This window comes from Brassica rapa, chromosome A04 (assembly GCF_000309985.2).
Source record: "Brassica rapa cultivar Chiifu-401-42 chromosome A04, CAAS_Brap_v3.01, whole genome shotgun sequence".
Taxonomy (NCBI): domain Eukaryota; kingdom Viridiplantae; phylum Streptophyta; class Magnoliopsida; order Brassicales; family Brassicaceae; genus Brassica; species Brassica rapa.
In genome coordinates, this window is record NC_024798.2 from 14,762,238 (window position 1) to 14,781,722 (window position 19,485).

At 36.7% G+C, this 19,485-nt stretch overlaps 4 protein-coding genes across 5 annotated transcripts; 3 read left to right on the plus strand and 1 right to left on the minus strand.

The window, feature by feature from the left end:
- Window positions 1–505: 505 nt before the first annotated feature.
- Window positions 506–7,184, plus strand: LOC103864763 (serine/threonine-protein phosphatase BSL3). The gene is made up of 21 exons (XM_009142527.3): window positions 506–1,186; window positions 1,282–1,342; window positions 1,434–1,512; window positions 1,593–1,672; window positions 1,750–1,844; window positions 1,935–2,034; window positions 2,127–2,196; window positions 2,537–2,638; window positions 2,717–2,798; window positions 3,173–3,352; window positions 3,698–3,962; window positions 4,048–4,285; window positions 4,445–4,615; window positions 4,890–5,128; window positions 5,219–5,303; window positions 5,390–5,488; window positions 5,558–5,757; window positions 5,840–5,915; window positions 6,038–6,173; window positions 6,264–6,403; window positions 6,480–7,184. The coding sequence occupies exons 1-21, from the start codon at window positions 772–774 to the stop codon at window positions 6,561–6,563; spliced, it is 2,997 nt and encodes a 998-aa protein (XP_009140775.1). The 5' UTR covers window positions 506–771; the 3' UTR covers window positions 6,564–7,184.
- A 1,555-nt stretch (window positions 7,185–8,739) lies between these two features.
- On the plus strand, window positions 8,740–14,457 carry LOC117133362 (F-box protein At1g52495-like). Its single transcript, XM_033289383.1, has 2 exons — window positions 8,740–9,473; window positions 10,002–14,457. The coding sequence occupies exons 1-2, from the start codon at window positions 9,156–9,158 to the stop codon at window positions 11,142–11,144; spliced, it is 1,461 nt and encodes a 486-aa protein (XP_033145274.1). The 5' UTR covers window positions 8,740–9,155; the 3' UTR covers window positions 11,145–14,457.
- LOC103864765 (putative F-box protein At5g50220) lies at window positions 11,794–14,457 on the plus strand. The gene has a single exon (XM_018658629.2). The coding sequence runs from the start codon at window positions 13,004–13,006 to the stop codon at window positions 14,174–14,176; it is 1,173 nt and encodes a 390-aa protein (XP_018514145.1). The 5' UTR covers window positions 11,794–13,003; the 3' UTR covers window positions 14,177–14,457.
- Window positions 14,458–15,425: 968 nt separating this feature from the next.
- Window positions 15,426–19,120, minus strand: LOC103864766 (BEL1-like homeodomain protein 5). 2 transcript variants are annotated; one of them, XM_009142533.3, is made up of 5 exons: window positions 18,334–19,120; window positions 17,739–18,232; window positions 16,884–17,215; window positions 16,443–16,503; window positions 15,426–16,310 (listed from the first exon to the last, which is right to left on the minus strand). In XM_009142533.3, the coding sequence occupies exons 2-5, from the start codon at window positions 18,213–18,215 to the stop codon at window positions 15,834–15,836; spliced, it is 1,347 nt and encodes a 448-aa protein (XP_009140781.1). In that variant the 5' UTR covers window positions 18,216–18,232; window positions 18,334–19,120; the 3' UTR covers window positions 15,426–15,833. The 2 variants fall into 2 exon arrangements, with proteins under 2 accessions (XP_009140781.1, XP_009140780.1); XM_009142532.3 differs by having other exon boundaries at window positions 18,454–18,571.
- Window positions 19,121–19,485: the final 365 nt, after the last annotated feature.

Consider the following 19,485-nt stretch of genomic DNA (forward strand, 5'->3'; position numbering starts at 1 on the left):
AACTTATCACGTAAAGGAAGCCAACACGTTTTTTAATAGAGAACTAAACATTTTGTTGCTCGTTTCATCCGGATACTGATATCAAAATTAAAATTGATATCATTTGGTGAAGATAATGCCTGTTCAAATAGAAGGCTCATAGGCTGCCTTTTGCATTTTTGATGAATATTAACCATGTATAACGTTTTCTTCCTAACTTTTTCACATGCATATTTGAAAGTTGGCATATAATACATGCAATTCTACATCAGTTATGATAAAATGTCAATTTTATATCATCGGTTTGAATACCTAAACCGTTTCAAGTAGTTTAGTTGTTGACAAAATAAAATTTTAAGTTTTTGCCTCAAATATATATAGTTTGGATTGCAAGAAACTAATTTCTTAACTTTTTTGGTACTCAACATATTCGAATCAGCACTATTTTTATTTATTTTTGGTAACATAATCAGAACTATTTCCAAATTTATATATGTTTTATAAAGTAAATGATAAAATGATTAAAAATTAGTGACAAATTATCTGGCTGAAGAGAGAGAGAGAGAGAGAGTGAGAGTGAGTGGAGGTTTTGTGTTTGTCTCTCAACTCTCAAGTTCGTCCCTCTGTCCTCTCTTTCTTTCTCCTCTCGAGGGTTAGTAGAGAACTAACAACTTCATATCGATTACAGAGAAGAGAGAAGAGAGAAACTCTAACTTAATCCTCTGAGAATCTCACCGGAGAAGAAGCTAGGGTTTTGGCTAATGCGCGAATCCTCTCTCCAAAATTGACAACATGGATTCGGATTCGTCTATGGCACCAGAGGAGAACGATCAAGATCCAGCGTCTCTCAATCACCAACCTCCACCTCAAGATTCTTCCTCAGAGTCCCCGGCCCAAACCGGATCCGAATCGGCGACTGCTTTCACTCCCACTCCGGCGGCGGCCTCAGCTCAACAGCAGCCGCCGCCTGTGGCTGGTCCGAGATGCGCGCCGCCGTATTCGGTGGTGAATGCGATACTAGAGAAGAAAGAGGACGGGCCTGGTCCTAGATGCGGCCACACTCTGACGGCCGTTCCCGCCGTCGGCGAGGAAAGATCCGCTAATTACATTGGCCCGCGTCTGATCTTGTTCGGTGGCGCCACGGCGCTCGAGGGCAATTCGGGAGGAACGGGAACGCCTACTTCTGCTGGAAGTGCGGGAGGCATTCGTGCGTTTTTGTTTCCTAATCAAGATTCAGATTTTTTTAAAAAAATCAATTCTTTGTGTATTTTTGATGATTTAGAGTATTGTTTTATTAAACAGGTTTAGCTGGTGCAACTGCTGATGTTCATTGTTATGATGTCCTTACTAATAAATGGTCGAGGTGAGGTTTTAGATTGAAACTCTTTTGTCAATTTTTTATTAAAGAAAGTGTGAAGTGAAGTGCGATTGGTGTGATGGAATAATGGTTACAGGCTTACACCACATGGAGAGCCACCTAGCCCGAGAGCTGCGCATGTGGCTACTGCTGTTGGGACCATGGTTGTTATTCAGGTAGAGGGGAGAGTTTATGTTAGTGTGTCTCTTGTAATGGTTCTTTGTTTACCAATTCGGGGTTACGGTTTTTGGCGCAGGGTGGAATAGGTCCTGCTGGTTTGTCAGCTGAGGATCTCCACGTTCTTGATCTGACTCAACAACGGCCACGTTGGCACAGGTTCGATTAGTATAAGTCTGCCGGTTCATCTATAAGTCTCTGTGTGTCGCTTGATTTAGAATATACTCTTTATCCAGGGTTGTTGTCCAGGGTCCTGGACCAGGACCACGTTATGGACATGTCATGGCACTGGTAGGACAGAGGTATCTCATGGCGATTGGTGGGAATGATGGTAAGCAGTTTTACTCGCTATCTCAAGTAAAAGTGTGTTTTATATTCTCGTTAAATATCTCACTTTCTCATAACTTATGTATTCTACTAGGAAAACGTCCGTTAGCTGATGTGTGGGCTTTGGACACTGCTGCTAAGCCTTATGAATGGCGTAAGCTGGAACCAGAAGGGGAAGGTCCACCTACATGCATGTAATTTTGCTTCCTTGGCTTAATTTCTGTTATGTGATTGTTTTGTTTGCTCTTTAGTGATATTTGATGTCTTGGGTTTGTACGTTAACTAGGTATGCAACTGCAAGTGCGCGGTCTGATGGACTTCTTCTCCTCTGTGGTGGAAGAGATGCTAATAGTGTGGTAAGCCAAATAGTTCCCCTGCTACAAAGTTTATCCCCTGTTTGAAAATAGACACTTGCTTTGCATTGAGCCTTTTAAGTTTATCAGCTGGAGGAAATTTATATGTTGTATTGCTCTCAGCTACCATTATATTAACGCTGCAGTGAGGTGATAGGGGAATAGCTTCTCTTGGCCAATTATTTTAAATAAAAGTTCAGATAGAAAATTATCTACCATGTTTCCATAAATTGAAAATTATCTATCATGTTTCCAAAACTAGAGTTTAAGAGCTTCTTTTTCCATCTTTATCTTCAATGTTTGACTGACATGCTTTTTGTCTTTGTGTACCACTATATGACAGCCCCTTGCAAGTGCATATGGACTTGCCAAGCATAGAGATGGACGTTGGGAATGGGCCATAGCCCCTGGTGTTTCACCTTCTGCCAGATACCAGCATGCAGCAGTATGAGATGCTTCTTCTTTTCTTTTATTCTCTTATCTATAATCATCAGAAAAACCAACATTTGGTGGAATATTCTAGGTCTTTGTAAATGCAAGACTCCATGTCTCTGGTGGGGCACTTGGTGGTGGACGCATGGTAGAGGACTCATCCAGTATTGCAGGTGAGCAATAGGAGAAACAATTTCATGTTGTTTTGGAGATTTTCAATGAGAGAATACTTGAGTTTCTTCTTATACATGCAATATCTAAAAGGATGAATATGTTACTTTTATACAACCTTAGCCGTCGTAATCGATGAGTCTTACTGAAGTATATAGTTTATTTTTATCAATTATCATTCTTCCTAATGGACTGTAGAAGGAAAATTTTGCTTTCAGATGTGAGATTCATCTAAAAGCATCAAACAGGGATTGTAATTTGTTGCACCCATCGACTATAGCTATCTTCGAGGGGCTACAATATTCGATTCATAATAAATTGTACATGCGGACATCTAAATTTCTCTGACTGGTTCATGTTTTTTTGCTTTGTTCAGTGTTGGATACTGCAGCAGGTGTTTGGTGTGATACAAAATCGGTTGTTACTAGTCCTAGAACTGGTAGATATAGCGCTGATGCAGCTGGTGGTGATGCTTCTGGTGAACTGACTAGGCGTTGCAGGCATGCTGCTGCTGCAGTGGGTGATTTGATATTTATCTATGGTGGTTTGCGTGGAGGTAACGGAAATTTTTTTTATAGTTATTGGCAATATACAATTGCATATTTGTTCAATGAATGAACCATTTTGTAGTATCTGATAATCCAATGATTCTGCCAATTTGGCATAATATTCCATCGAGTTGCCAATGTATGATACTTCCACACTTTCTTGTATTGGTAGTTTGATCTTTTTTCGAAGTCTGGTACTTTATATCGTTATGTATAAACATTAATCACGTAATATTATAGAGTTTCTCTTATCACCAAATATTAGTGCCATTTCTCCCTCTCCTCTTTGTAGACGCGTGCACTTTTTCCAAATTATAACTGCAAAACTTAACGATAGTCTATTGATGCTTTAGGAGTGTTACTTGATGATCTACTGGTTGCTGAAGATCTTGCCGCTGCGGAAACAACATCTGCGGCCTCTCATGCTGCTGCTGCAGCAGCAACAAACTCACCACCTGGCCGTTCAGCTGGAAGATATGGATTTTCTGATGAAAGGACAGGGGAACTACCGGAATCAGCTCCTGACGCTGTTGTGCTGGGAAGCCCTGTTGCACCTCCTGTGAATGGAGATATGTATACTGATATAAGCACAGAAAATGCAATGCTCCCTGGAACTCGGTTAGCGTCTTACTTTTTCGTTTGCTTTATTGTTAGCGCGTCTCTGCATTTCTTCATGAAAATTATTTAACAACCAACATTGTAGGAGAACAAGCAAGGGTGTGGAGTATCTTGTTGAAGCATCTGCTGCGGAAGCTGAGGCTATCAGTGCAACATTAGCTGCAGCGAAGGCACGGCAGGTCAACGGTGAAGTTGAGCAGCCAGATAGGGATCGTGGTGCTGAGGCTACACCCAGTGGAAAACCTTCATCCTCCTTAATTAAGCCTGACTCTGCGGTGTCGACTAGTGTTATTCCTGCAGGGGTTCGACTTCATCATAGAGCTGTGAGTCAAACTAACTATATTAAGTAAAAGTTTTTTCTTTTTGCGAAACTATTGAAGTTTATAAACATATTTCCAACATCATGCTTCTTCACTTGCTAGTGTTGTACGTGTCTATTTATAAGTGCTAATACTTTTTTATTATTTCTGGAACTTTGTAAGGTGGTGGTTGCTGCAGAAACAGGTGGAGCCTTAGGTGGAATGGTTAGACAGTTATCTATTGATCAATTTGAAAATGAGGGCCGCCGTGTTGGTTATGGGACACCCGAAAGTGCAACAGCAGCAAGGAAATTATTAGATCGGCAGCAGTCGATCAATAGTGTTCCGAAAAAGGTAAAGATTTTTTCTCCAAAATGTAGTACTGCAAGAAAGCAAATATGTTCATGAATGCCGATTTAGAAGAACTGCAAAATATTGCTTCCTTAAATTATTGCAGAGAAATTTTCTTGCTGTAACACCGGTCATTTGGTTCATCTGATCGGAATCATAATAGTATTTAGATACTGCTTGTTTATTGTTCAATGATATTAGTAGCCTAGAGGTTCCACTTGGCGGTTCCAACGTGGGACTATTCAATACCTTATAATGATCAACTCTGTTTTATTAGGTTGTATCTCATCTTTTGAAGCCTCGTGGGTGGAAGCCTCCTGTTCGACGCCAGTTTTTCTTGGATTGCAATGAAATAGCTGATCTTTGCGACAGTGCAGAACGTATCTTCTCAAGCGAACCTACTGTATTACAGCTTAGAGCTCCTATTAAGATATTTGGTGATTTGCATGGTCAGTTTGGGGATCTCATGCGACTTTTTGATGAATATGGTTCGCCATCAACGGCTGGAGACATATCGTAAGTGCACAGCTCAGTCTCTAGTGCAATATCATCTCTACTTTTGCCATTGCTGTTTTTGATCTGACATTGCGTATTAATGGTTATCAGATATATTGATTACCTCTTCTTAGGGGACTATGTTGATCGGGGTCAACACAGCTTAGAAACAATTACACTCCTGCTCGCGTTAAAGGTAGTTTTAAGAGCACCATATCAGCGATGTCTCTATTACGGTATTCTTCATAAAAAAAGTCTGATGTTCGATGGTTAACGCTGCAGGTTGAATACCAACATAACGTACATTTAATTCGTGGAAACCATGAAGCCGCCGATATTAATGCTCTTTTTGGTTTCCGGATAGAGTGTATTGAGCGAATGGTAAGTGTATTATCTTTGTGAATATCTTATTCCCACTTTTAGGGTCTCATGAAAGTTACTACTTTGCAGGGTGAACGTGATGGGATCTGGGTGTGGCACAGAATAAACCGCTTATTCAATTGGCTACCTCTGGCTGCACTGATTGAGAAGAAAATTATCTGTATGCACGGGGGAATTGGTCGGTCTATAAATCATGTGGAGCAGATAGAAAATATCCAACGTCCAATTACGATGGAGGCTGGGTCAATTGTGCTTATGGATTTACTTTGGTAAGTTCATGTCTAATGCTATTTCGTTCTTGTTTTTTACCTTATCCTCTGCTCACTAGTATGTGAATTTGCAATCTGTTAGGTCCGATCCAACTGAAAATGACAGTGTCGAAGGTTTAAGGCCAAATGCTAGAGGCCCTGGGTTGGTTACTTTCGGGGTGAGTGGTCTTTGCTTCTTTTGTTTCATACAGTTCACGTTTGAACTAATCTCTCGTCTGTTTCCCTCTTCCATAAGTATTTCTTCCGGTTTTGTTACTTACTAAGAAACTGGCAATTGCAGCCTGACCGAGTCATGGAGTTCTGCAACAACAATGATCTTCAATTGATTGTACGTGCGCATGAATGTGTGATGGATGGGTTCGAGCGTTTTGCACAGGGGCATTTGATAACGCTCTTTTCGGCCACAAATTATTGTGGTATGTCTCTGGAATCGAAAACCTGCTACTTAAATAGAAAACTTTACTGATGATAGTGTCTTATGAAATGACATGTTTATTTCTTCTCAGGAACTGCAAACAATGCTGGGGCTATCTTGGTGTTGGGGAGAGATCTTGTGGTGGTTCCAAAGCTTATCCATCCATTACCTCCAGCAATTACATCACCTGAAACTTCACCGGAAAGACATATAGATGACACATGGATGCAGGTTTATATCACAATCACATTTTAATCCTTCTTTTTATTCACACGGAAAACTAGTTGAGCTGATCATTTATTTTCAGGAGTTAAATGCAAATCGACCACCAACACCAACCAGAGGACGCCCACAAACCCCAGACGACCGTGGCTCTCTTGCTTGGATTTAAACCCCTCCAGAGAAACAGAGACGCACTTGTGAGATTGCTTACTTCTGATAAGCCGCCTCTTAATGATGATCCTCATGTTGTGTACAGATCCAACCAAAACCATTCTTGATCCACAATGATCTATTGTGAGTTGGATCACACTGAGAATCAGTGAGAGCTCTTAAGATACTGTGGGGATTTCACAGATGATAAAAAGAGTGAAGAAGTCAAGCTGGATGGTTTTGGAGGCGGTGAGTATTAGTGAGCGAGGGAGAGTATTTATTGGGTAAAAGGGTTCTTGTTCATTTTTGTTTGTCTTCTATATATTTTCTCTGTGGCATTGGGACACAACACAAGTGACTAGCAAAGGGGTTATGGTTGGGATATTAGAGGTGTATTAGTTTTTTATAGGGGGGGGGAGGGGAAGGGTGTTTGTGTATCATAGAGAGGTGTGTGGGCATTGTGTAATTTCTTAATTCCTATTTTCAGTTTGTAATTTATATTGGTGTGTTTATTATGATTTGCAAAAAGTTGTCTCCCTCTTATACTGGCATGGACCAAATAGTTAAGGAAGTTGAACTTTATTGTTATTGATGTTTATTTTTAGCATCATTCTCTTGAATTCAAATTTGTTCAGAGTGACATGTACTTTACCTGCATTTGGAGCCAATGAAAAAAAAATTAAACACAAGAAAATCTTCCCATAAGAGTGTTTTGTTGTCGAGAATCTCTAGCAATTGTTTCTCATTCATAGTAGAGAAATCTAGGTCACATTTCTTCAGAACATGCTTACTTTGTACTACCAAGACCGAATAATACTTCAAAATTTGACTTATGCGGATTAGGTGCATTTAGAAGACCTCATTAGTTTTTATCGAGACTGGCAGTGGACCCTGATGGTGCCGATGGAAAAACCTTAGTCGAGACATACCTAGCTTATCGCTAAAATTTTGCTTTCCTTGCCAAATGATACATTTTTCGCTAGGATATAACCAACTGAAACTCTGGCTTTGGCCTCCAATCTCTTTAAAAGTATTGAATATATATGTTAATAAATAAAAATAAATATGTTAAAAAAGTTACAAATAGTTTTAAAAATTAATATTGTTGAAAAGAATAGTTTTACTTTTTTTTTTATTATTTTAGTAGAAAATAAAAGAACTAAAATCTTTAAATTTGCCTAAATATACATGTAAACTAAGAGTCTGACTGGTTCAAACGCAGCGGTTGCGGGAGTTTGCGGATGCGGGTGGTTGTGATTTCTAACGATTAAAAGAGATTTGTACGACTGGTTCTGCAGTTAGAAATTTTGTGCGTTTGCAGGATACTTATGACTGGTTAACTACCAAATACAACAGCGGTTAAATAATAAATTAATAATATTTATATTTTATATAATTATAAAATATCAAAAACATCATATTATAATAAATATAAAAATTATACTTAGAAAATTATAGATTTAAATTTTAAAGAATTATGGAAAATGTTTTTTATTTTAAAATTTTACAATATTAATTAAAATATAATAGATATATTTTAGTATTTTTATAGTTTCAATTTAAAATTTTTATTGAATATTTTTATTTTTGTATTTATATTGTTTATTTTATTTTTTATCCTTCCGCAACCGCAAACGCTAACTGGTTTTGAATTTATGAAGTTTAGAACCGTTTGAAACGGTTTAGAACGGATTGAATGATTATTGCAAAACGCCAACAACTGATACCAACCGCAAAAACTGCGTTTGCGGAGAAATCAGTCATACCCTAAGTTACATTTTAAAAAGAAAACTAGAGTTTATCCCGCACATCATGCGGGTATATTTTTATTTTATAAATATTTAATTTTGATATTATTATATAAATTTAAATATACATTTTATATTTTAGTGTTATGTATTTTATAACTCTTTAATTTTATTGTTTAGGTTTCTTATTACTTTATTAATGTAGGGGTTTGTTTTATACATTTTACCTTTTTTATTACGTTTTCGAGTTTTCATAATTTGAAATAATCAAATAAAAAATATTTTTCAACATATGATTTTTGAAAATATATAGTTGTAGAAATAAATTTTTAACATATGTTCATAACTTCATTTGTATAAAAAAATCTGACATGATTAATAAATTTGAACCAGTTTTAGTGGTAGATGATAATTTATTTAAATGAAATCATTATATTACTTAATTACAAAATTAATTAATGCAATATTTAATAAAAATATTTAAAAATTTAGTAGAATTTTGTTAGATTTTCTCAACAGATTTTGTTATAACTAAAAATAAAATTTAAATTTATAGTTAAAATTAATTTATTATTAATATTCTTATTAATTATGTCATATTATGTGATTAATGAAATGATTCTTTTTAAATAATAGATAAAAATGGTACTTTTCTTTTAACAGAAAAGAAGTGGGTTCCGAAAAGTACAAGTAGTCCCGGGCCCTTATGGGTTTTTGATATAATTTTCACCCTAACCTGCCGCTTCATCATCATCATCATCTCCTTGTTAGAGAAGTTACTTTCCTTTTTAACGCTATTTCTCCGTATTGCTTCCTCCACAAGACCTCACATCGTAGCTGCTAGAACTCATCTCCGTGAGACCATGTCTAGAAACAGTTCTGGCGTTATCCCTCTGGATCTAATGGTAGAGATATTCGAGAAACTTCCTACCAAATCCCTAGCGAGATTTCGATGTGTCTCGTATCTAGGCCTGGACATTCGGGGTCCCAATCGGGTTTCGGTTTTATCCAATCGGGTTTCGGTTTTTCGGGTTTATCAAAATCAGCCCCATTCGGATTATATGAAAGTTCGGTTCGGGACCGGTTCGGGTTCTATCGGGTTCGGGTCGGGGTTAGTAAATCTTCAAAGAACCGACACAACCCAATATACTTTCGGGTTTGGGTCCCAATCGGTTTTTCGGTTTAAAAGTACCTGAGTTTTACCTATTTTATAACCAAAACATGAGTAAAATCGGTTCTTCAGTGTTAAAATACTTGATTAGTACTTATTTTGTAACCAAAACTTAAGTAAAATCGATTCAAAAATAAGGAACATCAACCATGATCATTCAAAATCAAACGAAAAGTAAACATATTTTCTGATAAAAAGAAAACCAAATAAATAAAATCATAAAACTAAAACCAAGTTGAGAAACATTGTTTAACGAAAACAAAATCAAATCTAAATACTTAAGATTCAATGGTCATCTTCAACCATCAACTTTCATGTAATAGAACCACCAACATTCATGTAATAGAACCACCAACCTTCATGTAATAGATAAGTATTTTAGATGTTCAATATTTTTAGTGTATTTTGGATACATATTAGGAATTGAGATCATGTTTGGTACAAGATCTTTTCGAGGTTTTGAATGTTTCGGGTTCTATCGGATATCCATTTAGATTCGGGTTCGGTTCGGTTCGGATAATACCCATAACCCGAAATACCACAAAACAAGATCCATTCGGTATTTACGTCGGGTTCGGATCGGTTCGGATTCATTTTTATCGGATCAGATTCGGTTCGGGTTATCGGGTTCGGTTTATTTGCCCAGCCCTACTCGTATCAGTGGGAAAGTATTATCAATAACTTCATAGTCATTGACTCGATCGTGACACGGCGATTAATAATTCAACAACCCCGTGATCCCCACTTCTTCTTCGAGAAGTGTCGTTATCAACCACCGCATGATCTACCTTTTACCATCTTAACGTATCATCATCAAGCCACAGACGAAGAACAACACTATCACGAGGAGATCATTGGCGAAGGCTATCTGATAGGCTTTCAATACGTACGTGGCTTGATAGGGTTTTGGTGTTCACATAACGTTGAGTACTTCAGAATACACAACCCTACAACAAGGCAATCTATTTTCTTACCCAATACTACACGTTTACCAGGAGCCTTGTTCTACTTATTCGGGTACGACCCTTTCAAGAATCAATACAAAGTATTGTGTCTAACACATAACCTATATGAACTGTCTCTGTCTTGTACTCTTTTCATATTGGGAGATGTCTCAAAAAAGTGGCGGGGCATCCAATGCAGCATTGGATTTCACTTCCTTTTCGGGCAAGAAGTTTGCATCAGCGGGTCAATCTATTACAAAGCAAGGGATGCAAACGGGACTCCTGTTTTGGCGAGTTTCGATGTTAGGCATGAGAAATTTAATCATGTTCGGACTCCAGAAAATCTGTTGGCGTATTATAACCATGAAGATTCGACTCTTGTAAACTACCATGGGAAGTTAGGATGCATATGTCCAAGCAGCTTCAACTGGAACGAAATGGATATGTGGGTTATGCAGGACGCTGAGAAACAAGAGTGGTCGAAGATTGATACATTCTTAGACATGCTTCACGGTTTACCAAATTTGAATATGGTGAGATTTGCAGGTGTCACTAATCCCGGAGGCGAAATCGTTATAGTCCATAAAGAGTATCTCAGTGAGTTGGCACTAAAGGTTTATTATTATGATACGAAACAAAATGGTCTTAGAAGAGCTGAAATCCAAACTACAAGGCCTAGTGATCAAGTTACAATCCGGGCTGTCACAGATCATGTTGAGAACATCATGCATTTGTAATTCTCTGCATTATAGTTAAGAGTTTTGGAATACTAGATAATATGCTACTTCTTTTTTTATCACAATTTATATGTGCCACGTCTCATCCTGTTTGAGGATAATAAACTGTGTTCTAAAACAAGTTAGGCGGCAAATGAACTTCTAGTACCTATCCGTATATGCAGACGTCTAAATGAGATATATATAGATATATATATTTCATTAATATATACATTAATTTTAGAAAAGTGAACATAAAATATACTTCAAATAGAGAAATTTTCTAGGATAGATTAAAGTTTTTGTCACAAAAATAACTCTTAATGAAAAAAAATACCAAATTTATTTTTATTAAAGAGTAAAAATATATTTATACGCTAGAGTTAACTAATATAAACTTAGAGTTTAGAGTTAAGGGATGGGTTTTGAGGATGAGGTTTCAAATTTTAAAAATAAAAATTTAAACTAAAATTTTCAAAATAAAAAAGAGTTATTTTTTTTTTGTAAACTAAAAAAGAGAGTTATTTTGATTATTTTCTTTATTAAAATCTATTTTTGTGACAAAAACTTAAAAAAAAAACTATTTAAGAAAATTACCCCTTCAAATATAATAATCATCAAGAACGTAAACAACAGCTGGAAGCCTGGAAGGGCAGTTATTTGTTCATTTTGTTAATGGCTTCAGTGAACAGACTGCATTTCGTTTTATTATTTAGGTAATATTCATGTTTCCTTGTATCTAGTTTCATGACTCTTGTAATCTGATCCTGAGATGGATAAAACAAATGCTTGATGTTCGATTATGCTTCAAGACTTGTTTTTCTTTCTTTCTTGGCGTACATGCTGTTGGGACCATGGTAGTTAATAGTTATTGAGGTAGGAACGAACGATATATCATGGCAAAATGTTTCGAAAGAACGGCCGTTAAAATCAGTTAGAAGGCGCCGAGCGCTCGGCGGAAGCTTACCATGATGTACCGTAATCGCGCAACCAATCGGTTTCACTAAATAATTCATTTTTTCCATAGTTTTGAGCGCTTAAAATGTATTAAAGCCTAGGTTAAACTTATTAATTTGATGCAAACCAAGAAAACTCACAAATTTGATGTGGTTTTCAATATTTTTTAAACCAGACCGAAAACTGAACCGATAATTATTTAGATCACAGTTCAATATGATTCAATCGGATCAAATCTGGTTCAATATATTTCTAATACAGAAATTCAAAGTTAAAGTATTTGGATTAGGACATGTCCGAACGGACGAGTTTTAATTCATAGAACTCAAATTGCCATAAAAATAAATTATTTAATATCATGTACCTTTAAAATGAAATAGCTTAAATTTGTCTTTTGATCTATTTTGATCATAATCTTGTGTAAAATATTTAATGTATTGTAATTTTTGAAAAAGTTTCTATAATTTGGTGATTTGTTTTAATATGCTATGAAAAGACACATTTTATATAATTTAAACATTCACTAATTTTATGATATCTTTTCATATATATTTGTCTAATTTTAGATATTTTAACTTTATTTCATTTTTTTGTAAATTTAAGCTATTTGTGTGTGCTATTTTTTTTTAATATATACTCGATAAAATTGAAACAGATTTTTGATGAATTTATGGGTAACAGGCCTGACGGCGGAGCCGAAAATAAAAACAGAAAACCTAAACAAAAGTTACATTTTAAAAATAAAAATTTGAGTTCCCAGAAGTACAGGGTCGTCCCTGGGCCTTCTGCATAGTTATGGGCTTTTGATATAGTTTTGCTATCCCCTTGTTAGAAAAGTTAGGTTTCCTTATAACGCTACCACAATAACCTCACAATATCCTTCACATCGAAGCTGCTAGATCTTCATCTCCGTGAGACCGACCATGGCTGGAAACAGTTCTGGCGTCATCACTATCCCTCTCGATCTAGTGGTGGATATACTCGAGAAACTCCCTACCAAATCTCTAGCGAGATTTCGATGTGTTTCGTATCAATGGGAAAGTATTATCAATAACTACATAGTCATTGATTCCATCCTGACTCGGCGATCAAATCAACCACCACGTGATCCCCACTTCTTCATCGAGAAGCTTTTGAATCAACCGCAGCGTGGTCTCCCCTTCCGTTCGTCCCCTAGACCGTCTTCCATCTTATCGTATACCTACCTTTATCACCAAGTCACAGACGAAGAGCAACTCTATCACGAGGAGATCATCGGAAAATACGAAGGCTATCTCGAAGACTTTCAATACGTACGTGGCTTGATAGGGTTTTCGTGTTATTCAGATAATGGTCAGTTCAGAATATACAACCCTACCACGAGGCAGTCTCTTTCCTTGCCCGTTACGCGTCTACCAGGATCCTTGTTCTACTTATTCGGGTACGACACTTTCAAGAATCAGTACAAAGTCTTGTGTCTAACACCGCGTCGACAGGAACAGTCTTGTAAGCTTTTCATATTGGGAGATGTCTCAAACGAGTGGTGGGACATCCAATGCGGCGTTGGAGGCCACTTCCCTTTGGAACAAGCTGTTTGCATCAACGGGACAATCTATTACAAAGCAAGGAAAATAGACTGGACTCATGTTTTGGTGAGTTTCGACGTTAGGCATGAGGTATTTAATCATGTTCAGACTCCGGAAAATCTGTGGTTGTCTGGTGACCATGGAGATTCGACTCTTGTAAACTACCAGGGGAAGTTAGGGTGCGTATGTCCAAAAAACTTCAGCCTGAACACGGTGGATGTTGATATGTGGGTTATGCAGGACGCTGAGAAGCAAGAGTGGTCGAAGGTTACATTCTTAGACATGCTTCATGGTTTACCGAGTTTGAATATCAGATTTGCGGGTGTCACTAATCCTGGAGGCGAAATCGTTCTAGTCCACAAAGATTATCTCAGTGAGTTGGCAATAAATGTTTATTATTATGATCCGAAAACAAGTGGTCTTAGAAGAGCTGAAATCCAGACTACAACATCGTTATATAGAGTAAGGCCTAGTGAAAATGTTACAATCAGGGCTGTGACGGATCATGTTGAGAACATCATGCGGCTGTAATTCTCTGCTTTAGTTATTAGTTTTGGAATACTAAATAAAATGCCACTTATTTATTTTTGTGGTTATTTAGTCATGACTGAAACACAAGTTATATGTGTCACGTCTCATTTTGTTTGATTCTGGAGGATAATGAGTCATTCAAGATGTTGATATCATCTGGAAGGGCCGTTGTTCGTCTTGCTTTCTCTCTTTTTTTTTTTTAGTTTGTTAATTGCTTTAGTGATCAGACAGCATTTCGCCTTTCTTTTGGTACTATTGATGTTTATTTGTTTCTAATTTCATGATTATAGTAATCTGAGATGGATAAAACCAATACTTGATGTTTGATTATGCTTCAGGACTTGTTTTTTTTTCTTGGCTTACATCCGGTGGGGAATTACCTAAGCCCAAGAGTTGCCTGCACATGTTGGTACTGTTGTTGGACTATGGTAGTTATTGAGGTAGGAAGGAACTATCTTATCGTGTGTTAATGCATGTTTGGCATTTTCAAAATAGTGGGTAAACAAATAAACCACCGAAAAGTGTCGCAAAAATTGTTTGTTTACCTTCAGAAAACTGTTTACGGAAAAAGAAGATCAACTGGAATATTTGTTAATAAAACTCAGGAATTGATTGTCATATGTCTGATTCCGAAGTTGTTTGATTTAGATTTTGAGAGTAGGTTTGATGAATTTAGATTAGAGCTTCTGAGTCAGTAAAAATAAACGCCGAGGAGAGTGAAGTTGAAGTCACTGTTTCTTTGTCGTCTAAATCATGCAACTCTCATTACTAGTGTTAACCACACCGGAGTGGTTTAATGGTAGATGGACTTCGGTGAAATCAGGTTCGAATCAATCCCATGCGTATATAAGATCATGTTTAGGAACTTATTTGAAAATCTAAGAGATGAAATCCCTTGGCTCCACCTCGCCCTTTTGAAATTAGATTGGGCTTCTTAATAAGCATGGGATACCTCCCAAATTAAAAAAAAAAAAGAAAAAAAAACTTGAAAACTAAAGTTGCAAGACAAAAAAAAACCCACTAAGATCCACACTCAAACCATCCTTCGTCAGTGCTCAGCAAATAATCACAAAATCCTCTCAGGGACTTCAGTTCGACCTATCAAGGAAAACCTTGGCTGCTCTTTGTATTCCTCTGTAATTTTTATTCATTACACAAAGTATTCTTATTTCTTAGCTATTCTAACAGTTACCTTCAACAAAATATGCACCAAGAGAAGAAATTCCAGAACGGTAGTCAACTGGTAGTGGATGCGTCACTTAATTGTTTATATATAAAATAACAAATAAACTCATACATAGGTATGCATAAGAAATTATACTCGACGCTGTTGCCTGGTGTAACACATTTACACACACAAACACATTTATAAAACACACAACTAAAGGAAACACATGGATCTCATGGTTGACATGATCTCTATTTACACCCATTTGTCAAGCATTCTATCGATACTATGCCATCTTGAATATAGCAAGACCATTGAGTATCTATAGTCTTAAGCTAAATATTGTTATCTGCAGGTTTTATCAAACTCTATATTTTAGTCATTTCTTCTGCCTATGATCTATATGAAAGCAACCATTGACTAAGGCTATACACACAAGAAGCCACAACAACATGCAGATTTATATTTTTATGATATCTATTCAGATCTCTAATCCATGTTTTGATATGTTAAAGAGGGATATATGCCCGAGATCTTAGTTTCATTACTTGTCGACCCAAACTGAATGTTGTTGAAGGATTGGTCGCAAGAATGAGGCATGCCAAGAGAAAGGGAGACACAGTTTCCAACCATTGCGTGATAGTTTTCGAACCCTCCATTGAATTGGATCAACTTAGCTTGGTTCACGTGTTGCTTCCCGAACGTCATTACGCTGCAACTTGAGAATGAGTTTTGCATAGAGGTTTCATTTTCAATGAATCCTTGATGAAACGCGGGTAAGATCAAGTTCGAAGATTCATCTGAAGTTGTATTATTGCAAAGTTGCTTAGAGGATGAACCTTTGTTACCATGTTCACTGAGGTTTCCTCCTTTTCTGCTTTCTTCAATATTCATTTCTTCCAAATACATCTCCTCCACCATTGGTTTCCACACTCGAACTCGAGCATTTATGAACCAATTTGATACCTACATTCATTATACACAAAAAACATAAATAAGCTATTACAACACTGTAAAGAAAATATTTAAGATAATGCTTTTCTTTCCAAATTTTGGATATTTCTGGAATACTTCCAATACATAATCTCAGAAACTTACCTGGCTTTTAGTAAGGCCAGTCTGTTTGGCAAGCATTTCTTTATCTAAATCCCTTGGATATCTACAGAACCCAAAAAAGGCAAGACTAATTGTTAGGTTGCACGTCTAAACACAAATATCTATAATCTAATTAATTAATTATCATCACCGGACCTTACTATTGTTTCATTTTTTTCCAAGATTGTACTGTTAGAAAGTCCAACATCAGAAGTAGAGATAATTCTAAATTAGTCAATTCACTCACTGTCAATTAGTTCTGAATTTGAAGTGTATGATTTCTAGGCAAACTTTTTTTTTCAGATCCTAGCTAAACATTATAATATTTATCCTAACTAAGCATTCTAATATTTATCCTAGCTAAATATTCTAATATTTAATAGTTGCACTACATATCTATTAGAATCGAAAAAAAAATATAATATGTAGGTAATATTTGCTTACGGGTGAAGAAAATGGTTAAAAAGCCAAGCCCGAAGAACGGAAACAGCTGTTTCGGGCAAACCTCGTTGTGGTCTCCAAGCATTTGAATGGTTATCTGGCATCTTCCCCAACTGCTTGGCTAAACTTACACCTTCACATTCTTTTTCTCCTAACAAATTGTTTATGTGTTTGATTTGCAAACATATCATGTCTTTCACAGCACGAAACTTCTTTGATATTGTTTGCAACGCCATATGTGTGTACGAGTTTGCTGAGCCTAAACCCGCTTCTTGCTCAAACGATGAGATTACTGTCTGCATTTGGTCGTGGTATTGCTTGTATATCTGTTCAACCTGTGTAATTTACCCGATTCATTTCCCAAATCAATCACTAAATCTTCAAAACTGTACTGATCAACAAAATAATCAGTATATGATGTATGCTAGTTTTTTCAGTAACGGCTTAACATATTAAGTTTTGAGTCTTTTTCATGTAAAGCTTTTGATTTATATATAACCAAGTAAATCATGTGCATGAATGTCATATATGTACTACTTAGAGGATATGTAAAACATAATTTTCTTGTCAACTAAAGCAAACATGAAAGTATGGTGGATTGAATTTGGTCTCTTGCCTCAACAAAACAACTTTATCAACATGGGTTGTTTGTAGAATATTCTTATGCTTGTGTATTTTTTTAAACCAAACGGTTCTGCCAAAATAATCTTCTCGGGCAATACACAAGAGCAAGTTAAATGGGATTAATTAAGTTGCCTCCCTTTACGGTGGCTTTCTACTAAACCAGTTGAGCTACCAACGCTGGATAGTTATATTTGAATATGTGAGTATCTATATAGGTGGGCATAGATAGGTTACCTTTTCCACCATGGAGATGAGCTTTGCTCTCTTCAATTGCAACTCCTGCCGACAAACGCCAGACTTAGGGCCACCATTTATATTCCCAACTCCATTGTATAATCCACAAGTCGCCGACTCATTATTCATTTGTTGCTCTTGTTTTGCGCCACGGCTACCGTGTCCAACATGGACAATCTCATTGAGCAATTCTTGAGCAACTCTTAAGTAGGTCGGAGCCAAAGCCCTGAAGCTTTGCGTTACTCTCCCGTTTGAAACCGTGGAGATCGCCGAACAATTCGCTTGTTCGATATGATCTAGTACTTCATATTTGTTCATTCGCTGTGGATGTTGTTGGGGCGCGAAGCACAAGTTGTAAAAGTGATTGTTATGAGCATTAATGGTCATTGTCTGATCAGGGGACGGATTCAGGTTCACCATAAAAAGATCGGAAGAGGGTTCTCTCATTTCAGTTTCTCCTTGGAAGAAAACAGCCATTATATTGTTACCTCAACCTACATATATATATGCATGTATGTTAGGATAAGAAAAAAAACAACTATTCTGACAAGAATAAAAAAGTACCCCTCCAGAAAAATATAAATCAAGAACAAACCTCAAATTATATTACATGGATCTGAAATGATCTAGCTTTGCTTGAAGGAGACGATAAGAGCATACGAAATAAAAGAGATGATGAAAATGAGAATGGAGCATATCAAGACATTTTATTTACCGTTTTTATTATTAGAAATGATGAGCTGCAAATTATAGGTGTGAGTTTCCAATTGTCCTCTGTGTTCAATGCTTCAATGATCTGTCAACTAGAAAGTCCAAGAGCGATTTATAATATGAGGACATGTACACATTTCTGCCTAGTAAGTCGCTTATATATATAAACTATGATTGGACTTTTGAGAAATTGGAAATGTATACTTTCTTCTTTTCATCTGATTGGATAACTAAACAGTGACACTCACGATTATTTTCTTGTGCTGTTTTGAATTTCAATAAATGGTCATTGACTAATGACCAATCTATGTATGAGTCCTCTTACAACGATGATTGTTATTCATCATGCATGACATATGCACAGGAAGTTACATATCTCATTTTAGAGCCTAGTCAAGAAAATGATCTATATCTGAAGAAAATTATGCTTTTTTGTACAAATACATATACTGTATGTATGTGTGCGAATTATTTTCTCTGGGTGTAACTTTGTCTGAAATCGTATTGAAGAAAGGCTGAAAAGGTTGATAGAATTAAATAAAATAGTTTTGTTCATTGTATTTTTGAACCTTTCAGTTGTGCATGGGTGCCTAGACTGGGGACTTGGTAGCATAATAGATAAATATCAAAATATTTAGATGATCGAATATAGGGAACGTTTTAGTCGAGGAGAGCTCCCACAAAATAATTATAAAAATAATAAAAGGAGATTTTATGAATTTTGAGGATCATGTTTAGAGATGTCAAACAGGTTGGACCGTCCCGTCCCGTCCCGCCGCAGGCTGAGCATCTCGCGGGTCGAAGCGGTTCCGTCCCGCGCGGACTGCGGTCTAGAGAAAGCCGGCCCAGTCCCGTACCGCCTAATTGCACAGGCCCTTACAAGCCGTCCCGCGGGCTGGACGCAAAAAGAGTGCAGCATGACGTTTCTCAACGCTGCAGGCTGCTCCAGTGACTACTACATACATAATGAATGATATATGAACACATGACCCATCTACTATTAGAGCTTAACAAAATTTTACATATATTAGTCTTG